Here is a 22,024-nt window from a genome sequence, read left to right as displayed (position 1 = left end):
GGAGTCAGACTTCATTTAGAGGATCAACCCACTGTAAATGATCATTTGAAGAATATGAGACCAATTACAAATTCTTAAATTGTGCTCCAATAAGGTTGCTACCTTACTACAATCCAACAAAGACATTTATTTCAAAGACTGGTCGAGATGAGGTTCTAGAGAAGATTTAACCTCAACTGCTTGGGTCGTAAACCAAAAAGTACTGAGGAGGCAAGGATTGCATGTCTGAACTAATTCCAACCAATGACACCACAGCCCATGGCGTCCTATGGCCTGTTGTTTTATTGCTTATTGTAGCTGCTTTCTATCTGTCACTGTAAAACTATTCACTTCATTGTAGTGCTCTGTGTGGTGCTTTAGTGCGGTGATGTTTAGTGGTGGGCTGTACGTCTCTCCCCTTCTATAAACATTCATTGGGTCATAGATGCCAACATTAAGAGTAGCTCTCGTCAAGTCTCATTGGGTTGTCTAGATTTGGCTGTACGTCAACACCTTTATATGCTGTAATCTAGAGATATAATGTGTCTTGCTCTGTACTAAGGGATTAATTGGGCATGAATAGATGTCATGTAATGTCATGTTATAGTGTAACATATTATAAAGATTACTGTTGTATTTTCAGTGTGAGATTATGTGCGTTTTAATGTTCCATCCATGCATTGTCTTGGTTAATGTTTCTTTAAAGATTAGACATGGTTTCACATTATAGCTGACATTGTTCCAACTGCGTGATGCCACTGTGCTTAAATGGCAAGCATTCCGGTGCAAACACAATCTTATCCCATTCATTATACCCAGGCACATTCCCAAGGTCAGAACTCTGGAAATATTAATTACCCTGGAAGTAAAAGGAAATATTAAGTGGTACATCAAAAATGCTGAATGGCTGTAATTAATTTGACGTTGGTATTAGGTGGAGTAAGTTGGGCCTTATCCTCCAATGACCTCTCCGTTTTGCTGTCTCAACACCACAGAGTCAGGCCCTGTATTGGAGGTTTAACCCAGCGCTGAGCTGCTGAACGCTGCCTGGGCCCGCATCAGGACTGGGCATCTGGGATCGTGTTGGGCTGTGTGTGCAAAGAGCTGAGAGAGAGACTATTATTGGGGAAGAAAATATGTTTAAAAACTCTTAACTCTTGCATTGGTGTTGCAAATGTACCGCAATAATATTAACTTTCTACATCAGCTTTAAAAGGCTATATTATTATTTGACATTTCAATAACAGAGTTAACCTTCAAGCAATGTTCTACATTTATTACCACTGTTAGAAAAACATAATTCTGATATTATAATTCATCAAATGACAAGGATGCGAGTGAGTATCCTTTTAAAACACAGATAAAACAAACTCAAACTAAAGTCCATGTTTTATTGGTAATATATCCACACAAGGCAGTGTAGTTAGGTCATGTAATGTATTTCTCTCATGGCGTTTCTGCAAGGCCCTCGGAGCAGCGAGTTCTAAAGCGGCTGGAGTAGATCATTAGCCCACACACACATGTACATAGTGTGTCTCATAAGGTCCCTAATCAAGTTGCAGTCCCTCGCTTCACTGTTAGATTAGAGAGAGAGCGGGGGGGGGGGGGGGGGGGGCGGCGGCGTGAAGAAAAGGAGAACATCACAGTGGGTGCATTAATTAGGTAAAACCAAAATAATATTTATCAAAGGCTATGTCCCACGGGGGAATTATCGAGAAGAACAGAGAAGTTAATAGAACAAAATTGGCCACAAAAGGAACATGTGATTTAACATGAAATGTCCACCTGATCTCTAAAGTAAATCATTTAGAATAATGATCACACGTTATTACAAGCAAACCCTCAGCAAATCATTCGACCTTAATCAATGTTGACTAATGACAGGGGCATTTCTATACGCACTGCTTAGAACCTCTGACTCCATCCCTCCCAGCAGTTCAAACGCAGGACATTCAATGAAGAAATAATATCTCCCTTAATGACGCAAGCCGTTCATGTTGAATCCTCATCCGTCGATCTCAAAGCAGTCCATGGAAACAGTGTAATAAGTACTATATGCTGCATACTGTCACCACTGCAGATGATAAATCAAGGACAGGGAAGTCGGAGGGAACCAATTCCACTCCAATCTTTACTACGGTCATGAACATGATGACTTAAAGTGGAAACTAAATCTCAGGACTATGTGTACACCTCACATACTTTGTTGAGGTCATGACCTCAGACTGAAACTGTTATGAATCAGAAGTTCACAGGATAGACTGTAAGGTGGCTCACATTCACAACACTACATAACAATACACTGTCAATACAGTTTCCTTTGTAGTCCTCAGATTCCCAAAAGCTCAGGCCTTTTTAGAGAAGGCTTTCAAGTAAACAGGCAGCTCAAAATATGCATGAAAAGCCACACAATGAAAGCAGTAATATTTATGAAAATCGTATATGATTTTTTTATTTCTGTCTGCCAACTACAGAATGCCAATACTGCCGTTGAAAGGATCTATGCTACTTGGGTATGAAAGAATCCCATTCCTCCATCTACAGTATCTGTAGCCACCAGACATAAGGGAGCTCCTCTGTACGTATAGAAGCTCAAAGATGGTGGATAAAAACTACTTCATGTCAGAAGTACAATCCTGCATCCTTTCCTCAGAAGGGGCTGCTTTATATCTGAACAGCCCCAATATATGGCGATGAAAATGTGTATTATTTCAAGATCAAATTCAAAGACACACGAGCAGGCGAGGACGAGGAAGCAGTGAAAAGAGTTAGTTCCACTCAATTATCTTTAGCAGGATAATTAATCGATTCAGTATGCACATCGAAGTCTCAGAGGCCTCTTTGAGATAATTGTTCTCATTGACTTGAATAATTATTTGTTTGCCGATTTAATTATTTTCACATTCAAAAAGCCAATGAGCGGGAGCTGATAGACTCTTGATTTTTGTCGGTTTGATAGTAGATAGTGGATAGTAGAAGTGTTAGAAGTGTTACGATGAGAAAGTAAATGGAATTGTATGCTGAATATGTACCACACTCAGGGGTACAAAGGACAATATTTTCCAAAATGTACTGAATGTTATGACAGTAAATTAAATAAAAAAGGCTAATCCTCGTCTTGTTATTCAGTCCAATGAAACAGAAAAACAATATTTTTTTAAAAAGCGTGTTACTTTGTGATATCATATTAATTCAAAATACCTTTTGGCTGCAGCAACAAATATAACAAATTGTGAGGGCCACCTTTGTGATGCTCACCACTATTTATCATGCTGTTTTAAATGTTATGCTCATTTGTTTCCATTAAATATTTCATCTTTCCTGAAATATTAATTCAACATCCTCTTTAAATTTTTTACCAGTCTCCTTGCAGTTGCAATCTCCTATTCTCCCTTTTAGGTTTTGCAATCATAAATAATTATTCACCCAGGCTCCGAAAAAGAGATTGCATAAAACATGCACTTGAATCCTTTTTGTCTTTTCTCATTAAAGATGTTTTTTTGTGTCTCTTGAACACTTCCCACAACATTTAGGAAAATGGAACAACTCAACAGCCGGCTACAGCTTCAGAATAGGTTCCAGCTCCTTTGCTAATTAGAATATGCGGACCTACTTTTGTGATGAAAGGAGAAGCATGTGTTAAGTTTTCATTTATTTCTTCTTCTTCCTCTTCTGCTGCTTCTTCTCATAGGAGAGTCATCAGAACCTTTCGCTGTTCCATGTTTCCTAACTCTTTTACGACAGAGGTCAAGCTGTAGTTAAACCTATAAGCAAAGCAACATACAGATGATCAATAAAGAAAGAAGGAGCCTGGAGACAACAGCTACAAGTAAAGAATGAATCAAACTCAACGTTATTTTAGCTATTTTGAGACATAACCATGTGTTCCGGTTTAACTCACTCCTTGATATCTCATATAGGAACTTTGCCAGGGTTAAACATCGTGCTGCCTTTCAGGTCCCTGGCTGTGAATCAAGAGGTGGAGCAATATGAATACCAGGGTTAAAACTCATTTTTAGCTGAACAAACGGCCAAACAGATCAAAACAGCAGGAGGGGTTTCCAACCAAATGGTATTGATCGGGAAACTTGCATGGAACGTTTCACATTGATAGGAATGGCAGACATCAGACCTGGGCTGCTCTAGACTTGGTATAGACTGGCTCAGTGGATTTGTCTTGGCTTAACAGGAAACATTTGCCTTCTAATTGCGACATGACTCATTAGCATACAGAGCCGAGCAGAAAGCGGAGGAGAAGCATACTATTTCAATTTGTCTGGATTATCCTTTTTGTGATGAGGCCTAATGATCCCACAGAATAAATAGCAATCTCTTAATTAGAAAATGCACTGAATCGTCTATACACACAGACTAGGGAGCCAATTAAGTATAAATCAAATCTGATTTGTTAGGCTATGTGTTGTGCAACATCTTCCAATAGAGAAATATACATGTAAGCCTATTTATTATGTATGCCTACAAATTGTAATAATGCAAAAAGTTTAATACGATTTTGGACGTAATAATTGTAATTGAAGATTGGTTGAAACATTTGGTTACACCAAACTCTTAATTGAACAAGTGGCTTAAAATATATAAATACAAACTCCTGAATCTAGTTGCCTGTTTTACACCAGATGTAGTGGATTTATTTAGAACGGTTCAAACTGTATTTTGATTAATTATTTTATACTACAAATAATGAATCTAAAAAACGCCAACTGCCAGTTCTGTATGAAGCTAAGGATGTAGCACATGGATGCGGCTCCTTCATAGACGTATTCATTCCTCCAAGAGATTGGAGGTACCTTTGTCAAAATGTGTATTTACCGTAGGTTTGTAAAGATCTGCTGCCACCTAGCGGGATGATTTGTGACACTACATAACATGAAAACATACATGTTTAATATTACAATAAATAATTAGACCTATTCAGTTATCAAATACGTTTAAATCAATGTTTAACTTTTTTAATACTTTTTTTTTCATAGAGCTTTCAATTTGCATGTTCGATAACTGCCACATCAACCTCAATTAAATCGTTTAGGTTATTCGTTAATAACCAAAACGATTGCTGCATTATATTACGTTACTTCCAATCGTCGGTGTAACTGACAAAGGTGTGAGTGAGAAACAGTTGAAGCCCTGCTGTAGATCCATTCGATAACTACATCGAAAGCGTAATTAGAAGGTCGCAATTAACGTTTAATCTACTTAGGAAAAGCCATGAGGCAACAATCAACTCACATCATCACAGGTTGGACCAACATGCACTTTCCCGAAGAACACGTCTGCAGCAGAGCCATTTAGAGATAATCTCTCTCTAAATGAGCCAGAGCCATATAGAGAGAATCTCTCTCTAAATGGCTCTGGTCTACAGTAGTTGAACGCCTTGAACAGGCCTGCTCCAAATCTGCTTGGCCAGAGAGAAGGCGGGACCTTTATTTAAATGGCTTTAGCGGCGGGAGAGGGGAGGGCTTTCGGTAGTTGGATATCCGTTTCCGTTACATGTTTCGGATATCAATTTGACAAATGATTCGTAAACAAATTCACATGTATTTTCCTTGTCGTTGTTTTTATTTTTGTTTATGTTTCTTTCTTATTATTTTATTTATTTATCTTATTCTTATTTTTGCTTTGGTTGCTGTTAACTGGCGAACACAGCACATAGGAAGTAAGAGAACGGAAACTGCGTTACGCTAGACCGGGAAAACACTATAATTCATGATCCTCTCTATGCCTCCTGTGTATGCTCGGTTGCACAATCTTCGCTTCTGTTATGTGGCGTTATGCTCACGACGAGTTCGTGGTGCAGCACTTTATCAGGAGTAGACTCAAGAGAAAGGAAGGAAATGAAAAAGTAAGCTCACTGCGCCAGTAACCGAATTGGACAATCTACCTCCACTTTTCGGGCAGGGTTCGCGGTGGTCCAATCCGGTAGGAACTAAGGCGTACTTTTGGCGATATGTAGTTAGTTGGCATAGATTACGCTCAACGGTAAGCAATCCACTTTGGAAAGTTGTGCTGCTAAAAGCCGCTAGCACGCTAACTAGCAGCTCCCCAATAAGTTGTATTGTATAAGCTCAGTTAGCTGCCCGTTATAACTCAACCAGCTAGCCTTTGAGGAAGTCTCAGCAAAACAGTGCAGATTGGTTAGAACCGAATCTGTAAAAGGTTTACATCAGGCTACGGAATCAAAGGTATGGCATCAGATGTGATTGAGAGTGAAGCCCTGCAGAGTGACACGAGTGACGTTATAAACAACAGCCTCCAAGACCTCCACACACCCGGGACCTACGAGGACCTGGGTCTCAAAGAAGCCTCCAGTCCTTCGTCCTCCGGTGTGTCAGGTGAGGTGGATGAAGAGGATCTGGATGAACTGAAACAGAGCCCAGTGTCCACCTGGGAAAACAGCGAGGAAGTAGTGGAAGAGCTTCCAGACCGATCAGAGAGAAGCACCACCCCAGACAATGGAGCCACCGCCCCGGGAGAGAGGTGCTCCACACCCGTGGGTCTCCATCAGGCACAGCCAGCCTCCGCACAGGATGGAAGGTAACACCTGTAGGCCTGGTCGTATACCTGGAGTTGTACTTTCAAAGTGGACCATTTCCAATCTAATTCCCCTCAGGACTAGACCAAAGAGGCGCCTGTTCTGATCTTGTTCTCAAACGTGTCATGTGTATTGATTTATTATCTTCTTACTTCTTATCCTCAGTGTGGCTAAACAAATTGCTCAATTGCTCAAACTATTTTTCTCATTCAATATTTGCTTTCATCTACCCATCGGCTGAAATTAGTGAAATCATAAAAAAAATCACTAATACCATCATGTTATGATTCATCTACACAATTATCGCAGATTTGATACAACAGAAACAAGAACGTGATTTATCCCCTCCCCTTCACTCAGACCCAATGTGTGGGTAATTTCTATTTTATATACTGTATGACAATGGTTATGGTCGTTGGCCCTTTGGACTAAGCTGATAAAGCCCCCCCCCCCCCCCCCCCCCCCTCCTATTTTGGGTGTTTTCACAAACGGATCAGTTAGCTGTCACCCAGTTGATGCCGTCTGTCAGTGGGACAGGTCCCAGGCTCCATTGGAGGGGCCAGGTGGTAGCAGCATGTGCACCAGCTGTCCAGATCCATCCAGTTTGCTTAAACAGCACACATTCCTACCGTTGCTCTAGGTATAGAGCATCATGTAGATCGCTGTACGTAACCTTTCGCTGAGATGTCTCGTGCACATGCTTAGAATTCTGTGTCTGGGAGTGCGTTCATGTTTGTGATTAGTGAATCACATGGAGCTCTGTGCAGTGCAGAAACAACGTTTAGGCTAGCATTATGATTTGCTAAAGCCTTCAAAAACGCCGGTTCTGAGCCTCAAAGCTCTCCAAGAAGCCACTGATCTTATTATGTGGTCATTTGAAAGCCCAGGCTCAACGAGGGATTCCTAACCAACGTGGAGGAAAATGACTTGGGATTCTGAGAATCGATTAGTGCTGCCCTATACAGCGTCTATTGAACATGTCATGGCTTTCCTGATCATATCACATTTGTGCGAAATAAGGCACCTTTTTCATAATAACAATTATAATAATGTCTCCACTTTTCTATAAAGCCTCTCATCAGGACCCAAGCTGCACTTGGAGACACAGCATTGTTTTATTTTTTAGTAATTATATAAAACTCACAAGCTGCATCTCCGCACCAAGCAATCATTTGTTTGATAAACAAATTATTATATATATATATATATATATATATATATATATATTCATCCTTGGGTCTGTAGTATACTATATCCTGATAATTTGTTCCAAAACATTAAAGCTTGTTAAACAGTAGTAGAGCAATTAAGTTAGAGCTCATAGATTCAATCAATCTGTCCGAATAGCGTATTCTCCATTTATTTCCACCCAGTTTGGAGCGGCAGGAGTCTGTCGCCACCACTGAGGCTCGCTTACGGATGGAAGGAGTGGAGCTTAAGGAAGAATGGCAAGACGAGGACTTCCCCAGGTACGTTACTGGACAGCCGCTGTGTGAGCCGTTGGCCCAGGTGGAGCTGCGCTCCCCGGCGGCCTTTCCTTGTGGTCTCGCGTGGAACAGCGTGTTTCTCATCTGCTCTCCTCTGGTTCGCCAGGCCCCTGCCAGAGGAAGAGGACCTGGAAGAGGAGCTGTTTGGTGGAGGGGCTGGGGACGAGGCTCCAGGTAAACAAAGAGGTTAAGAGAGAAACAGACATTACAGGGTTTCCCTCAAAAAACTGTTGAGTGGAGGGGGAGAGGGGCAGTAATACATCCTGTGCATTGTTATAACCCAAATCAAATGGGTTGTAGAGGCTGATGTCGGCAACATTTGAGAGCTGGAAAGAGTAGAAGAGAGCAGGGTTTGAAAATAAACACCCCAGAAAAACCTTAATGGGGGAACGCTCCACAATGGTGAAAAAGAAGAAGAAAATAAAGTCTCTGACACGATCTGTGCATGTGTACTCTATATCCCAGCTCAATAATGAAGTGATCTCAAGCAGGGAGCGAATAGGGTGGAACTTGGACCGCGGCCAAGTCCAGCGTTATAACCGGAAAGTGAAACGCAGAAACAGTAGCGTTAAAGTGGGGCATAAAGAGAGGCACTGGTCAGGTTCCAGCTGTGAGCACCGCTGGACCCACGGGGACGTGGAACACTGGGTCTGCCTCTCGCTCCCCGCTTTAGGTCTCATTATGCAGACTTTGTTCACTTAAAGGTCATTAGCGTTTAACCAAAATGCATGAATCACGACAGGCAGGGATTACTCCTGTCAGCACTCTGTACCTATCTGATTACATGGATATATCATATTAATGTGTCATATTAATTACGGTGTATTATATAAGTCTATATTATAGGACATTAGGGAAAGAAGCATATATTTTCTGTGAAATTGAAAGCAGATGCTGACATCAACAGACGTGCACAATCACATTGTCACATTGAGGAGTGTGAGTGTAGGAGGAGTGTATCAGTTTAGAGGCGGTCAGTCCTTTAGGGAGGCACTGGCCCTCGCCTAGAGGAAGCTGTGGGAAAAACTGGATTATCAGGGCAGTGTGGCTTTAACTCTGTCTCAAGCCTAATGTTAATCCCCAAAACGGGTCATTTTCACCCAATGGATGCTCTTCAGGCTACCCGGTGAACCAGGGCAAGAAGCCCAAGAAGAAGCTGGCCGCCCCGGACATCAGCCTCACCCTGGACCGCAGCGAGGGCTCCCTGCTGTCGGACGAGCTGGAGGACAGCACGGAGCTGGACCTGGACGACATGGACACGCCCTCCGAGAACAGCAACGAGTTTGAGTGGGAGGGTACGAGCTGACCGTTCTCCATGTGATCCAGCCAGTGCTTTGACATTGTCCTCAAAGAAAGGACCTGTTGTGTATGATGGGTTCAAAGGGAGATGGGTCAGTTGTGGTGCGGTAAGAGGACTAGGCTTAATGATGCATGTTCTCATGCTCACTTAACGGCTTAACCCAAACACCAAAACAAGAACTTTATTTCCATTTCAGTGGCATATTCCCTGGTATTTCACCAGTGGCCAAATCGGTGGCTGTGTGAGTGGAAGCATGCACCAGCTACTCAGAACTTGATCCACTGCAGTTCGGTCGCTCCCATGCCTAGAGAGGAAGTGTAGTTTACAGTGTTGCCTTGTTGTTTTTTTTGTGTCTCCACAATGCTGCGTTTCCTCTTGTGTCCCTCGGAAGGCTTGTTTCCATTCATAGCCTGGAAACGGGCCGACTGCCAGCGGCAGGTTTGGGTCTTCAGCGTGGTAAGGTTCCTGTCGGACGGCGCTGTGTTATTCTTCCAGTCACCGAGTCAAATCAACCAAACAAATTGTGGTCCGTGCGTGCGTGCGTGCGTGCGCGTGTGTCAGTGGTTCAAACAAATCAAGTGATGACGTTTGTCCTGTTTTTTATTTTTATTTTGTTCTTTGCATTATTCATGATGCCATTCTGTATCCCTGATCATGCACGCTGCTTCCCTTCGGTGAAAAAAAATCAGATTTTCAAATGAATTGCGATTTCAAAGTCACTGTTAAAATGATATTCATGAACTGAAAACGATGGTGTATATTTTATAATGTATATAATATATTTTATTATATATATTATATTTCACTTGTATCTAAATCAATTTTGTTCCTAAAATGAATGAAGTTATTCCCCTTCCTGCTTGTTGCATGCACTCTGAAAGTATTTATCTTTTGTCTGGAATTGTAGATTAATTTGTTTCCTTATTGAACATGCAAAAAGTGTCCAAGAAGTAAGCAGAACGAGTTGTATTGGGCTCCATAGAGCTCAGCTCTACATTGAAAACCCCAAGGCTGTCCTAAACTCGACTGAGTTCTCGTCTTTGATTTGTGAATGTTTTAGACGACCTGCCCAAGCCCAAAGCCACGGAGCTGCTCCAGAAGGGCATGGAGACGGTGCAGGAGTTCTCGGCCGCCGAGGAGCGGGAGGAGGGCCGGCGCTGGAGAGTGTTCCGTATCGGGGACCAGGAGCACCGCGTGGACATGAAGGCCATCGAGCCCTACAAGAAGGTCATCAGTCACGGAGGTCAGGCACCAGCGGGGGCACAGAGGAGTGGAAGAAATTGATATCATTACCCTGGAAATTGGGAATGTTAAATGTCTACATAATGTACAAACTCGAATCTGGTCCAGACAATTTTCATGAAATCCTTAAATAGTCTTAAATATCGGTCTGTCATGCAACATATTTCAAAAGGAAGGTTAATCCCAACATTTGATACAGTTGCGCTGGAAATGATATGAATTTCACTCAAAACACATTACAAGGGGGCAAAAAAGCCATTAAGAAAAGTAAATCCCCCCCCCTGCTACATGGCCATGTGTGTGCTCTACAACTCAGTGACTCTGTTGTTCTCCCCTCCTCTGCAGGTTACTATGGCGACGGGTTGAATGCCATCATCGTGTTCGCAGTGTGCTTCATGCCGGAGAGCAATCAGCCAAATTACCGATACATCATGGACAATCTATTTAAGTGAGGCCCTCTTCCTATTCTCTTGCAGATGCCTTGGAAAGGTTTTTGTTTTTTCGATGGCCCCTCTCACTTGTGTTTGAACTCGTCTCCTCAGGTACGTCATAGGGACTCTGGAGCTCCTGGTGGCCGAGAACTACATGATTGTGTATTTGAACGGGGCGACGTCGAGGAAAAGGATGCCCACGATGGGCTGGCTGAGGAAGTGCTACCAGCAGATCGACCGGAGGTGAGCTGGTCTGCTCCTCGCACAGCCGTGGGGCCAGGCCGCCTTTCATCCAAGTATTCCCAACAACAATCTGTTCATTATTGGACAGCCAATTCCAGAGTGGGGTTATTGTGATTCTAGACTGCTTAATAGTATCCAGACACCCATCCGCTGCGCCTCATGTGAAGCCTGATATGAAGCCAATAGAATAACCATGCACACATATGCAATGCGTGTTACGTCGTGTTTATGCCCAAGACAAACTCTCAGGCACTTTCTGTCAGGCACTCTTTACGTGTTCAAACATGTATATATTGTATTACTACACAGTGTCAATGTTCTTTTGTTGACCAAAGGTGCTAATGTGCTCTTGTTTGCAGGTTAAGGAAGAACTTGAAGTCTTTGATTATAGTCCACCCTTCCTGGTTTATTCGGACTCTGTTGGCGCTCACAAAACCCTTCATCAGGTATGATGGGGCCTTACATACACGTGCCTTTTCAGTGCTGCTCGTCTGCTATAAACGTTTGATAATGTCTTGTGTTTGTTTCCAGCTCAAAGTTCAGCCAGAAGATACAGTTTGTGTACAATCTGACAGACCTGGCCGAGTTGGTCCCTCTGGAGTATGTGTCCATACCAGACTGTATCAAGGAGTAAGTATTACGTACATTATTATAGCCGTTACCCAGAGCAAGTCAAGATGTCTTGTTTTGGGTCGGATGTTGGGCAGGCTCACCCTGACGTGAATGACTTGCATGGGCGAGTCCGAAACAACTTCCTGTGTCAAGCGTTATGTTGTGCTCCTTTTATAAATGTGTGGTTCCTGTTGGCTGTGTATTTCTCTACTCCCTAACCCCCTGTCCCTGCTCCCCTTAAAGGTTTGATGACGAAAAAAATAGGAAATCCCGTAAAAGGTATTTGCACATTCATGCAAGCAAGGTGTCGAGGCATTGTGTTAAAAAAAATAGTTATCTTCTACACAAAACTAACACTGAGTGATTGGCTTGTAAGATTGCATCGCAACCCCATGTTCCTCTGTGGCACCCAAACCAATGTCTTCACCGCCAACACCCATCTGACAAGCAATCCTTGTCTTTTGACCTTTGCTCTATTCTCGATATTCTCGAAAGCTTTGGATTGCAGTGCAGTCATTTCTGAGTTTCTAAAGGCCTTTAATGTGCAGGGTTAATATTGGAATGGTGCATTCCGTGAAACTCTCCTGGCTGTCTGGTCAGCCAAACAGGTTTAGACTGTGAGCGGTTAACACCAGTAAGTATGTGTCAAGACTTCAAGGGTCTCCAACACTGGGTGAGGTGGGACCATTGGACGTGTGTGTGTGTGTGTGTGCACGCTATCCTGGTGCTTGCACAGTTCCTCCAGTAACTACCCTCCACTGCACACCTTGCTTGTCATTCTCACAGCTCTCTGCATGCCTCACTGCACAACAGTTCTTTGCTTAGAAGACAAGTCACATCTTGTGGGGTCGAGTCTCCTAATATCCATCCACTCAGTACATTAAAAACAGTTAAGTCAGATAGTGTAAAATGACCGGAGCATGCAATATGTGTTAAGATTGTTAACCTAACCATCGGTTGGTACTATGCACAGATAAAGAAAATGTAATGGGAAGGTCAATTTGAAAATGCTGGGGAATTGCAGTGCATAGTGTGTTTGTGTGCTCTTTTAAGGCGTACGTTATGGTGCACGAGCATCAGACACAACTCACTGGATGTACAAGTTCTCACGCCTTTGGATGGTGCCAGACTAGAGTGCAGAATGACTCTGAGCCCGTAAAGCCCTAGTTCTGTTCAACGATTAAAGTGTGGTTAGGATTTTCTAAACACAATCTTAAACAGTCCTAAGCCCCATCACAGAAGGACTTAAAAAGTAAAAACATGCTGTATTCATACTGTTTATTAAACCCTAATAATAATTTCCAATTCATTTTTTTCATATCTTGGACCTTCCTCGGTCAAATGTCACTTGTTGATCCTGTTGCCACTTAATCAGCCATCCCCAGAGAGCTGGGATTGGACCGATGTTCTGTCTGTTGATTGACCAGAAGGGTTGGATTGTGACTGCTGTTGGGTCTTTGTGTTCAGAACGGACCAGGAAGCACACGGTAAAGTGGAGATGGCGGCGGCAGCTCTTCCTGAGTGAGTGGGCGAACTGACTGCACTGAGACCCTGGAGACAAAGTGGAGGGCTGCGCGGAGACCACCGGCGCTTGTGTATGGATGGATGAGGACTGGACACCTATAGCCTTGACTCGGAGGAGTGCCTCTCTGAAGCTCTGCTGCCTTGCTAGACGCTGGGAGCTGGAATTGTGTGCAGAGTGCTTGATTCCTAGAGCTCTTGTGAGCTACCTAAAAGAAAAAAAGCATTTTTATAACCATTTTATGTACTTTATCATGCCAAATGTTTCCTAGTTACTGTTTCATCTACAATTGATTTGAGGCACTATGTTACAAAATGCTGATGCATGTTCGGCTTCATTACATTGAAGTGTATATATATATATTTATATTCAAATGGTGACAAGCAGAGAGATTAATATATTTTTATGTTTACCCTGATTTAAACTGCCTTTTAGGTCTGTACCCACTGAGAGGTTTTCTAGAGTAGATTTGGTATCACACTTTCACTGTTAACGTCCACTGCTTTGTTCTTGTTTGAGTTGTTTGAAAATTAAATGTCTCACTGTTGCCTCTCACTTGAATGATTCTTGTGCATCACAATATTTGCATGACTAACATTAATAATAGTAAACAAGTATAATAATTGCAGTGAACAGACGTGTTGCTCCCGGGGGAAAAAGGTAAAAAGTTTTTATAAAGGAGCCAAAATCTACTCAAGGCAAAACTTTCGTGCTCGGTCAATGCAACTGCTTTTGTAGAGCAGGGCTTCCCAATCTTTTTTGTTCCAAGGACCGGCGTGTTAATAAAAAAATGTTGATGACCGGTAGTCAATTAGCGGACTGTCGTATTCTGTGACCTCACTGTAAACCAAAGCATTTCCATTGGGAGATTTTCTAGGTATGTATACGTCAAAACAACAAATGCAACAAATAAAAGGGTAAATGCCGTGTATTATAGATACTCCGATTTATGGAGGAAAAGGAGTCAAAAGCAAACCAAATGTTTACAGGTAATTTAATGAAATAATGTTTTTACAGACTTTTGAGCCTGGGGGCATGCAGGACAGCTGTAGTGATGGTCTCTGTCTGGTCTCCCAACACAACCCTCGTGGTACCACCTTGCACAGGTGGCATACTGGATCTGAGACAACAATTTCCCTCAGGATTAATAAATTACAATCTTATTTATGTTATCTTAAACCAAGGTCATGTTAAATGGGACAAAAGTTCAGTGTAAATATCTATGTGAAAGGTTGGCATAAAGAACGGATTAAATATATCGTTAATTGATAGGGCCATACCCTACACCATAAGGTTATCGCCAACAGTGAGAATCACTGTTCCACTGGCCATCATCAACCTGTGGCCAAATCCACAGGTTGGATTTGGCCAATGGGAATATTTGAGGCCACCTGAATCCAAATTCATATGTGGAAAAAAAGAGGCTCAACTTATGTTGATGTTGAAATTAACTGCCTCCAGTAGTCTTTCTTAAATGTGAAGTCAGCATTTTATTTTCTTATGTTGTATATTGTGTGCTTGCTAACCAGCAATAAATTAATTCATTTCGATTCAAATAATGTGCTTCTGGAATTGGTATCCATTATTATCAATTGTATTTTCTTCTCTTCTCTTCTTCTGCTTTACCGTGTCTCTCATGCGTCTTTGCGTAGAACCGGTAAACTTCGTCGGTGGCATGTTTATTTAAATATTGCCACCGTAAAGGATTATGGGATACCAATATCTCCTTTCCTTTCGTAAAGGTTGGTCAGGAGTAACCTATGCTAAAGGAGGCTTAAAGGACGCATCGAGGCTCCTTTCCTCAGCATTTTTAGAATTCGAATCACCTTTCCTCCAAGTACTTCTGGGTCATCTCCTTAGGAAAGGAAATTTCCTATGCAAAAAAGACTTCGTAGAGGCCCCAGGGCCTTCCGAGTTGCAACTGGGGAAATCTCCCAGCTTTCTTGCAGCATTTCACGGAGGAACGCCCCCTTCTTGTCAACCCCACTCGGAATTCTGAGAGTAGACCGAAGGGGTATTCCATCAACCAAGCCAAAGGCTAAGCCGCCACTCATGATGTTGTGGTGTGTTGCACATGCTCTTGCATTCTTTTAAATCTTTTTACATGTCCATGTTGTTCTGCAGGAGCTTATAAACGTCATGCAGCTTTGCACCGTACAACGCTCTCAATGGGCGAGCAAGCAGACCTGAGGATGAAGATCTACCGGGCTGAGTGCCGGGAGCAGAAGGAGGCTCAGAGGCTGAAGGAGGAGCAGCACTGTGAGCAATGGGCTGCTGAGGTGGGCCTCAGCGCTGCAGGAGAGGGGCCAGCAGATGGGCCTAAGAAAAGGATGACCAGACTGGAGAAGGTGGCTTTGGGGTGAGTTACTGTTTAATTCTTACTATGAGAAGATATGAGGCTTCAGTGTGAACAAAAAAGTGATTTTTTTTTCCACCTTGTTTCAGTTGCTTTCCCAGATTGGTCTCCCTGTACCAATAGGCCGATCCCCTCCACTCGGCCAACGCCATATATACAAAGCACCACAATAAACCTCAAAGAAATACAGAAGAATACAAAAGAAGCAGAAGAAAGAAGAAAATACAAGAACTGCCTGTCATACTGTACATTGTACATGTATTCAACTGTAGTATTTCATTAGATGAAAATAAAATCTAATAAACAATTATTTAAGAAAACTTGTCATCCTGTGTTTGTTTTTAGATATATACAAGTATCTTATACTTAATGGCAGACACGCTCTCTTTGACACACACGTGTTAGAGCGTGTACAAACATACACACACCAGCAGGAAGGAATATGCTTTTTGGCCCAACTCCAGATTCCTTCCCCACACACACACACACACACACACACACACACACACACACACACACACACACACACCCTGTCTCCATAAGGTTGTTTATTAATATAGGGTTAGTATAGGGTTAATCTTCTTTTCACTTATTCAAAATGCTAATGCTTTATCTTGCTGTGGTGAGATAGCTTAAATTAGCAACATCCAATACAACAGCCTCAGTGATCCCATGAAGACAGGGCCCTTGAGTGAAACACAAACGGCAGGCCGTTGTCTCACAACAGTGCAGGTGTTTGTTTCAACTATTTCTTTATGTAAAAAGAAACGCTTCATCATCAGAAGATCCAAGGGTTCCCCATTATCATCATAATAATCATAATACAACAATTACATCAATTTGTAACTTGTGGCTTTGACAGACAAAAGAAAGATGCCAAAGTAAATGCTAAAGTAAGGAAAAACAGAACAAACAGGACAAACAGTATAAGTTACTGTAGTACTTCACAGTATATTGAAGTGTGTAAACGCAATGTCGGAAGCGATGGAAGCGATCGGTATTTGACAACATGTTGGTAATTACGTTCTCTTCTCTTGATACGAGGAGGACGTCATCGGCAAAGGCCTGGACAGGGTTCGGGGATGTAGTACCGGGCGGGGCGAGGAGGCATAGCCATTTCAGCCATTGGTTAGAGCCACTATGAAATTCACAGCGCTCCAGGGGCATCTCGTTTTAATCCCAACCTCAAGCTTGATGGGTTTTGTTAACTGGTGTCCGCATCACTTGTATAAAATAATTTTCATACACATCCTTAACTAGCTGAATGAATTGTTTTGGCGTCAAAAAGCGTCACGAAAGTCAAGAAACACTGCATAAAACCGGGAAGACTCATGTTTAAAGTCATCAATGGCAGTTTTCAGACAGAATACGTGCTCATTCATTCCTTGCCTCTCTATGTATGCTTTTTGGTTAAGTGACAGTGTCCCGGAATCCACAAGCCAGGGTAAAATAATGCACAGGTTCAAAATGCACTTCATGAATATCTTGTATATGGTGGGGAGAAGTGATATATCCCTCCAGGTGGATGGATCCTCTGGGATGTTATTCTTCTTGGGAATCCTATAGATGATTGCTCCTTTCCAAGAGTCGGGAACTTTACGATTGACTAAGCAGACATTAAAAATCTGCGTAAGGGACATTAATGAAAACTGTTTTGTTGCTTTAAGTACTTCATAAGTCACACCGTCTGCACCCCACACACACACACACACACACACACACACACACACACACACACACACGTACACCATTTAACGTCACCAGTCAACATGGTCACGGCTGCAATTGAAATCAAACCCTCCTCCAACAGGAGGGCCTCCACCATGAGGGCCTCCACCATGAGGGCCTCCACCAGGAGGGCCTCCACCATGAGGGCCTCCACCAGGAGGGCCTCCACCAGGAGGGCCTCCACCATGAGGGCCTCCACCATGAGGGCCTCCACCATGAGGGCCTCCACCATGAGGGCCTCCACCATGAGGGCCTCCACCATGAGGGTCTCCACCAGGAGGGCCTCCACCAGGAGGGCCTCCACCAGGAGGGCCTCCACCAGGAGGGACCCCAACCGGAGGCCCTCCAGCAGGAGGGCCTCCACCAGGAGGGCCTCCACCAGGAGGGACCCCAACCGGAGGCCCTCCAGCAGGAGGGTCTCCACCAGGAGGGTCTCCACCAGGAGGGCCTCCACCAGGAGGGACCCCAACCGGAGGCCCTCCAGCAGGAGGGCCTCCACCAGGAGGGCCTCCACCAGGAGGGACCCCAACCGGAGGCCCTCCAGCAGGAGGGTCTCCACCAGGAGGGTCTCCACCAGGAGGGCCTCCACCAGGAGGGACCCCAACAGGAGGGACCCCAACAGGAGGGACCCCAACAGGAGGGACCCCAACCGGAGGGCCTCCACCAGGAGGGCCTCCACCAGGAGGGCCTCCACCAGGAGGGCCTCCACCAGGAGGGTCTCCACCAGGAGGGTCTCCACCAGGAGGGACCCCAACCGGAGGGTCTCCACCAGGAGGGTCTCCACCAGGAGGGACCCCAACCGGAGGGTCTCCACCAGGAGGGACCCCACCAGGAGGGTCTCCACCAGGAGGGACCCCAACCGGAGGGCGAGGTGAGTAGGGAGATTATTCTTATAATATTATATATATATATATATATATATATATACATGTATATATATAATATAATATATTATATATTATTCTTATAAACTTCTGGTTGTACATAATTAAGTTAAGTTACGGTCAAACATACACACATGGAAAGGCCTCATACACACACACACGATTGAACACATTTCCCATCAGTACTTTATAAAAAGAATATATATAAATATGTTCATGCACATTTCCTTAAACTTTTCTATTGATAAAACATCCAAATGACAGCATATTTTTGCAGTTTTCAAAAGAATGTACACAAAACAATCTGGTAACCGCGACTACATCATGTGACGTCTCTGGCCAGCGGAATCTCAAAGCCGGGCTTATTTCACTTAGCCTCGCTACTTTCAGTTAGAGTTCCGTTCCATTAACGTGACTTAAGGGAATCTCTGCTAAGTGGTAACCTGTCGGTAGCAGGCTTAAGGTGGATTTATACTCCTCCTATTCGACATTCACGCTTGTGGACTGGTTATATATCTCGTGAGCGCACATAATCCACGATAACGTTAGCCTGGTTTGAACTAACCTGAGCAAGGCACGGCTGATGGAATGGCTTTAGCCTCAAGTGGAAGTTGGCGTTAGTTCAAACTGGGCTTAATCAACTAAGCGCCGTCGACAACAAAAATGGCCGTGCTCGTAAAGAGATGTGTTTTCTTTGTATTTGTACCACTTTGGTAATTTTAATGTCGATTTCAAATGCTCTTACACACTTGATGTCATTGCTGCTTTTATCCGGTCACCAATTTATGCATTGCACGGTCTTGCTGTGCGTGCAATACAATGTAAAGTTGTGTTGTTTGTTTTCAAGCTGGTTTGCTAAAGAGGTTAATGTAGCTAACAGTAACAATGACTAGCCAATGACTCACAAAGACAAACAGGAACGCCATATGTGCTACAAGCTAGGAAATTACGTCACAAGAGCAACTTGTGTGGGTGGTGTACGATCGCATCTCGAACACACCACAACACCTGTTCTAACAGTCCCACCGACTCCAGTCCGGGGACCGAGGGTTGGGAATCACTGTTGTAGAGGACCTTCTTTTTTAGCCATTCTCCTTTAATTCATGCTGTTTAAATAGGGCTACATTTAAAGGGCTCATGTTGTACCACCAGGCGTGGGTGTGATTAGCTGGTACAAGCTGTCAGCACCATAGACATTATAAAGAGTAGACGCCGCATCGACCGCTACTGCCTACTGGCGCTGACGAGCCATGGGGCCGCCATCTTGGACCGGTCGACCTCACTCAGTGTAATCTGTTTGGTGCAATGAACTGTCAGCGCATTTAATTAATCATACCTCACTGAATACCAAACTGATTTTCACTCTGGGGTTTTTTGCCGCAAAGGCCATACATGTAGCTATGATACAGGACACATGGTTCGGCTTGTTTTAAAGGGGTCCTATTATGCTTTTCCGTTTTTCCTTCTCCTATAGACCGAGTCGGCAAGCAAGGAAACGTCACTTCCGGTCAGGGCCGTGGGGGAAAACAAACCGTTTTCCCCATACACACTCATGCAAAAAGGCGGTATTTTAAACCTTTGTCAAACGCTTGTCCGCTGTCATTTCTTGGTTTGAATCACTTGTATATGCTGTCAAAGGGCTATATATTAAAAAAATTATCATGATCGGGTCGATTGTTGTCCGTATATTTTTTTAAAAGTGGATCTTTCACAGTTGGTCTTCCCCCACAGCGTTGAGTCTAGGTGGGTGTTCCCTTGGTCGCCGGCCGGATCTATATCGTAAAAACGCGGCAAGTGTTTGTCTCTTGCTGGGGTATAATATACCCCATTATACTGATATAATCGGGGTCGATTATATCAAGTTTTTTAAGATAAAGCTCTTTGTCAGCACATACAAGTGACTGAAAGTAAGACATGACAGCAAGAGACAAACACTTGCCGCGTTTTTACGATATAGATCCGGCCGGCGACCAAGGGAACACCCACCTAGACTCAACGCTGTGGGGGAAGACCAACTGTGAAAGATCCACTTTTAAAAAAATATACGGACAACAATCGACCCGATCATGATAATTTTTTTAATATATAGCCCTTTGACAGCATATACAAGTGATTCAAACCAAGAAATGACAGCGGACAAGCGTTTGACAAAGGTTTAAAATACCGCCTTTTTGCATGAGTGTGTATGGGGAAAACGGTTTGTTTTCCCCCACGGCCCTGACCGGAAGTGACGTTTCCTTGCTTGCCGACTCGGTCTATTGCTATTTACATATGCTTTTGGGTATATAAATGGTTGGCAAAGTTACAATACCACAAAGTTGCCACAAGGGGGAGTAAATGACCACCGCAAATCACAGTTACTGAGCTGCCTAGAAACGGCTTGTTGGGATTTCTTTTACTTCCGGTATGAGGTGACGTAAGGTTGTACTTTTGCCGCCTTCAAAACGGTCTGGGTTTTCCGGGAGTTTCGGAGGTTCGGACCTTAAGCTCGGAGGAAAGTGCTTTGAACACTCTGTTTGGTCAGAGTTTTCGCTCTGAGTTTCGTGCTTCGTTGTGAAGCTCCCTTGTATGCTTTGCCAAAGGCAGAGCCTTCACTCACATAGCTATCTAACTGCCTCAAAATTCTCAGCAACTGGGTGTTTCACATAGGGGTTGTAATACAAAGTAGGAGAAAAAATAATGTGCTCGACCTTTATTGACCCTTTATTGTTGTAAATCAATTCTATGAGATCAAACAGATTAAATAATAAACAGTAAAAAAGGTCATGATAGGACACCTTTAATATTCATAGTGGGCTTAACAGTAATAGAATATCTTATATATGATATAAAGTGACCAGACATCCAAGATCAAAACTGGGAACATAATCCCCGAAAAGGGGGAAAAAACTGACATTTCCAGCAATCTAATTGAAAAATCTAATGTTGTGTCTTCAAAAACTAAATGGGGACAGGTCATTTTTTCTGTATTTAGTCAGGGACAGGCAACCAAAAACGGGGACGTCTGGTCACCCTATTATATGTGATGTAGGCTATGATAGGTATTTTGCAAATCACACACTATAAATATGATAGAGAAGCAGAAACAGATAGGGGCAGTAAAGTCAGCTATTTTAATAAGTTGACAAAACAATATATGATTAGGCTATATATAAATATATACATAGCCTACATAAACAATATATGAATACATTAGATATAAACACACACAAAGTTTTAGTATGAGCTAAAATCCCTGAAAGAGGACTGTTTTTAGAGCTTTTTTCTCGTGCTTCTTTTCTGCAGTTCAAGAGAGGCGAGTTTGGCAATGTGGTGCAGCCTTATCTATAAAAATCATTCCTTCCCTGTGCCAAACGGCTCGTACCAGCTAATCAGACCCACACCTGGTGGCACGACATTTTAAAGGCACCCTTTAAAAGCGTTGGTCACAGTAGCAATGCCCGAGGCAAGCCTATATAAGTTCTATAAACAAAGTCCTATAAACTTATCCTACATTACACACCATACTTGAACGAATAGTGCGTCTTGTCGTGCTAGAGTAGGCTACCTAATTTGTACTTAAAAATAAAAAACCTAGACACTAACATACTACGGCAGTGTTGAACGTTACAGCATTCACTCATTGTACACAATATGGCCTACTCATTTTCACAATTAGGCCTCAATCATTTAATTGGGCTTATTGTAAAA

The 22,024-nt window shown here is 43.1% G+C and overlaps 1 protein-coding gene across 3 annotated transcripts; it reads left to right on the top strand.

The window, feature by feature from the left end:
* The first annotated feature begins 5,822 nt into the window (after positions 1-5,822).
* On the top strand, positions 5,823-13,914 carry bnip2 (BCL2 interacting protein 2). Of its 3 annotated transcripts, none has more exons than XM_084476802.1 (11): positions 5,823-6,531; positions 7,903-7,998; positions 8,123-8,190; positions 9,135-9,311; positions 10,377-10,559; positions 10,904-11,006; positions 11,101-11,232; positions 11,592-11,678; positions 11,764-11,862; positions 12,088-12,123; positions 13,312-13,914. In XM_084476802.1, exons 1-11 carry the CDS (start codon positions 6,182-6,184, stop codon positions 13,367-13,369), a joined length of 1,389 nt encoding a protein of 462 aa, XP_084332928.1. In that variant the 5' UTR covers positions 5,823-6,181; the 3' UTR covers positions 13,370-13,914. The 3 variants fall into 3 exon arrangements, with proteins under 3 accessions (XP_084332928.1, XP_084332930.1, XP_084332929.1); XM_084476804.1 differs by lacking the exon at positions 13,312-13,914 and adding an exon at positions 12,393-13,279; XM_084476803.1 differs by lacking the exon at positions 12,088-12,123.
* Positions 13,915-22,024: the final 8,110 nt, after the last annotated feature.

This window comes from Micromesistius poutassou (genome assembly GCF_964030765.1).
Source record: "Micromesistius poutassou genome assembly, chromosome: 13".
NCBI classification, from domain to species: domain Eukaryota; kingdom Metazoa; phylum Chordata; class Actinopteri; order Gadiformes; family Gadidae; genus Micromesistius; species Micromesistius poutassou.
Note: the sequence above shows the minus strand (reverse complement) of the source record. Positions and strands in the feature narration are given on the sequence as shown.

What these genes read in the sequence shown, in the direction of transcription:
- bnip2 (XM_084476804.1), top strand. Translation starts at nt 6,182, where the DNA reads ATGGCATCAGATGTGATTGAGAGTGAAGCCCTGCAGAGTGACACGAGT. An exon ending in GCCTCCGCACAGGATGGAAG is followed by an intron (nt 6,532 to 7,902) that starts GTAACACCTGTA and finishes ATTTCCACCCAG; the next exon opens with TTTGGAGCGGCAGGAGTCTG. An exon ending in TACCAGCAGATCGACCGGAG is followed by an intron (nt 11,233 to 11,591) that starts GTGAGCTGGTCT and finishes TCTTGTTTGCAG; the next exon opens with GTTAAGGAAGAACTTGAAGT.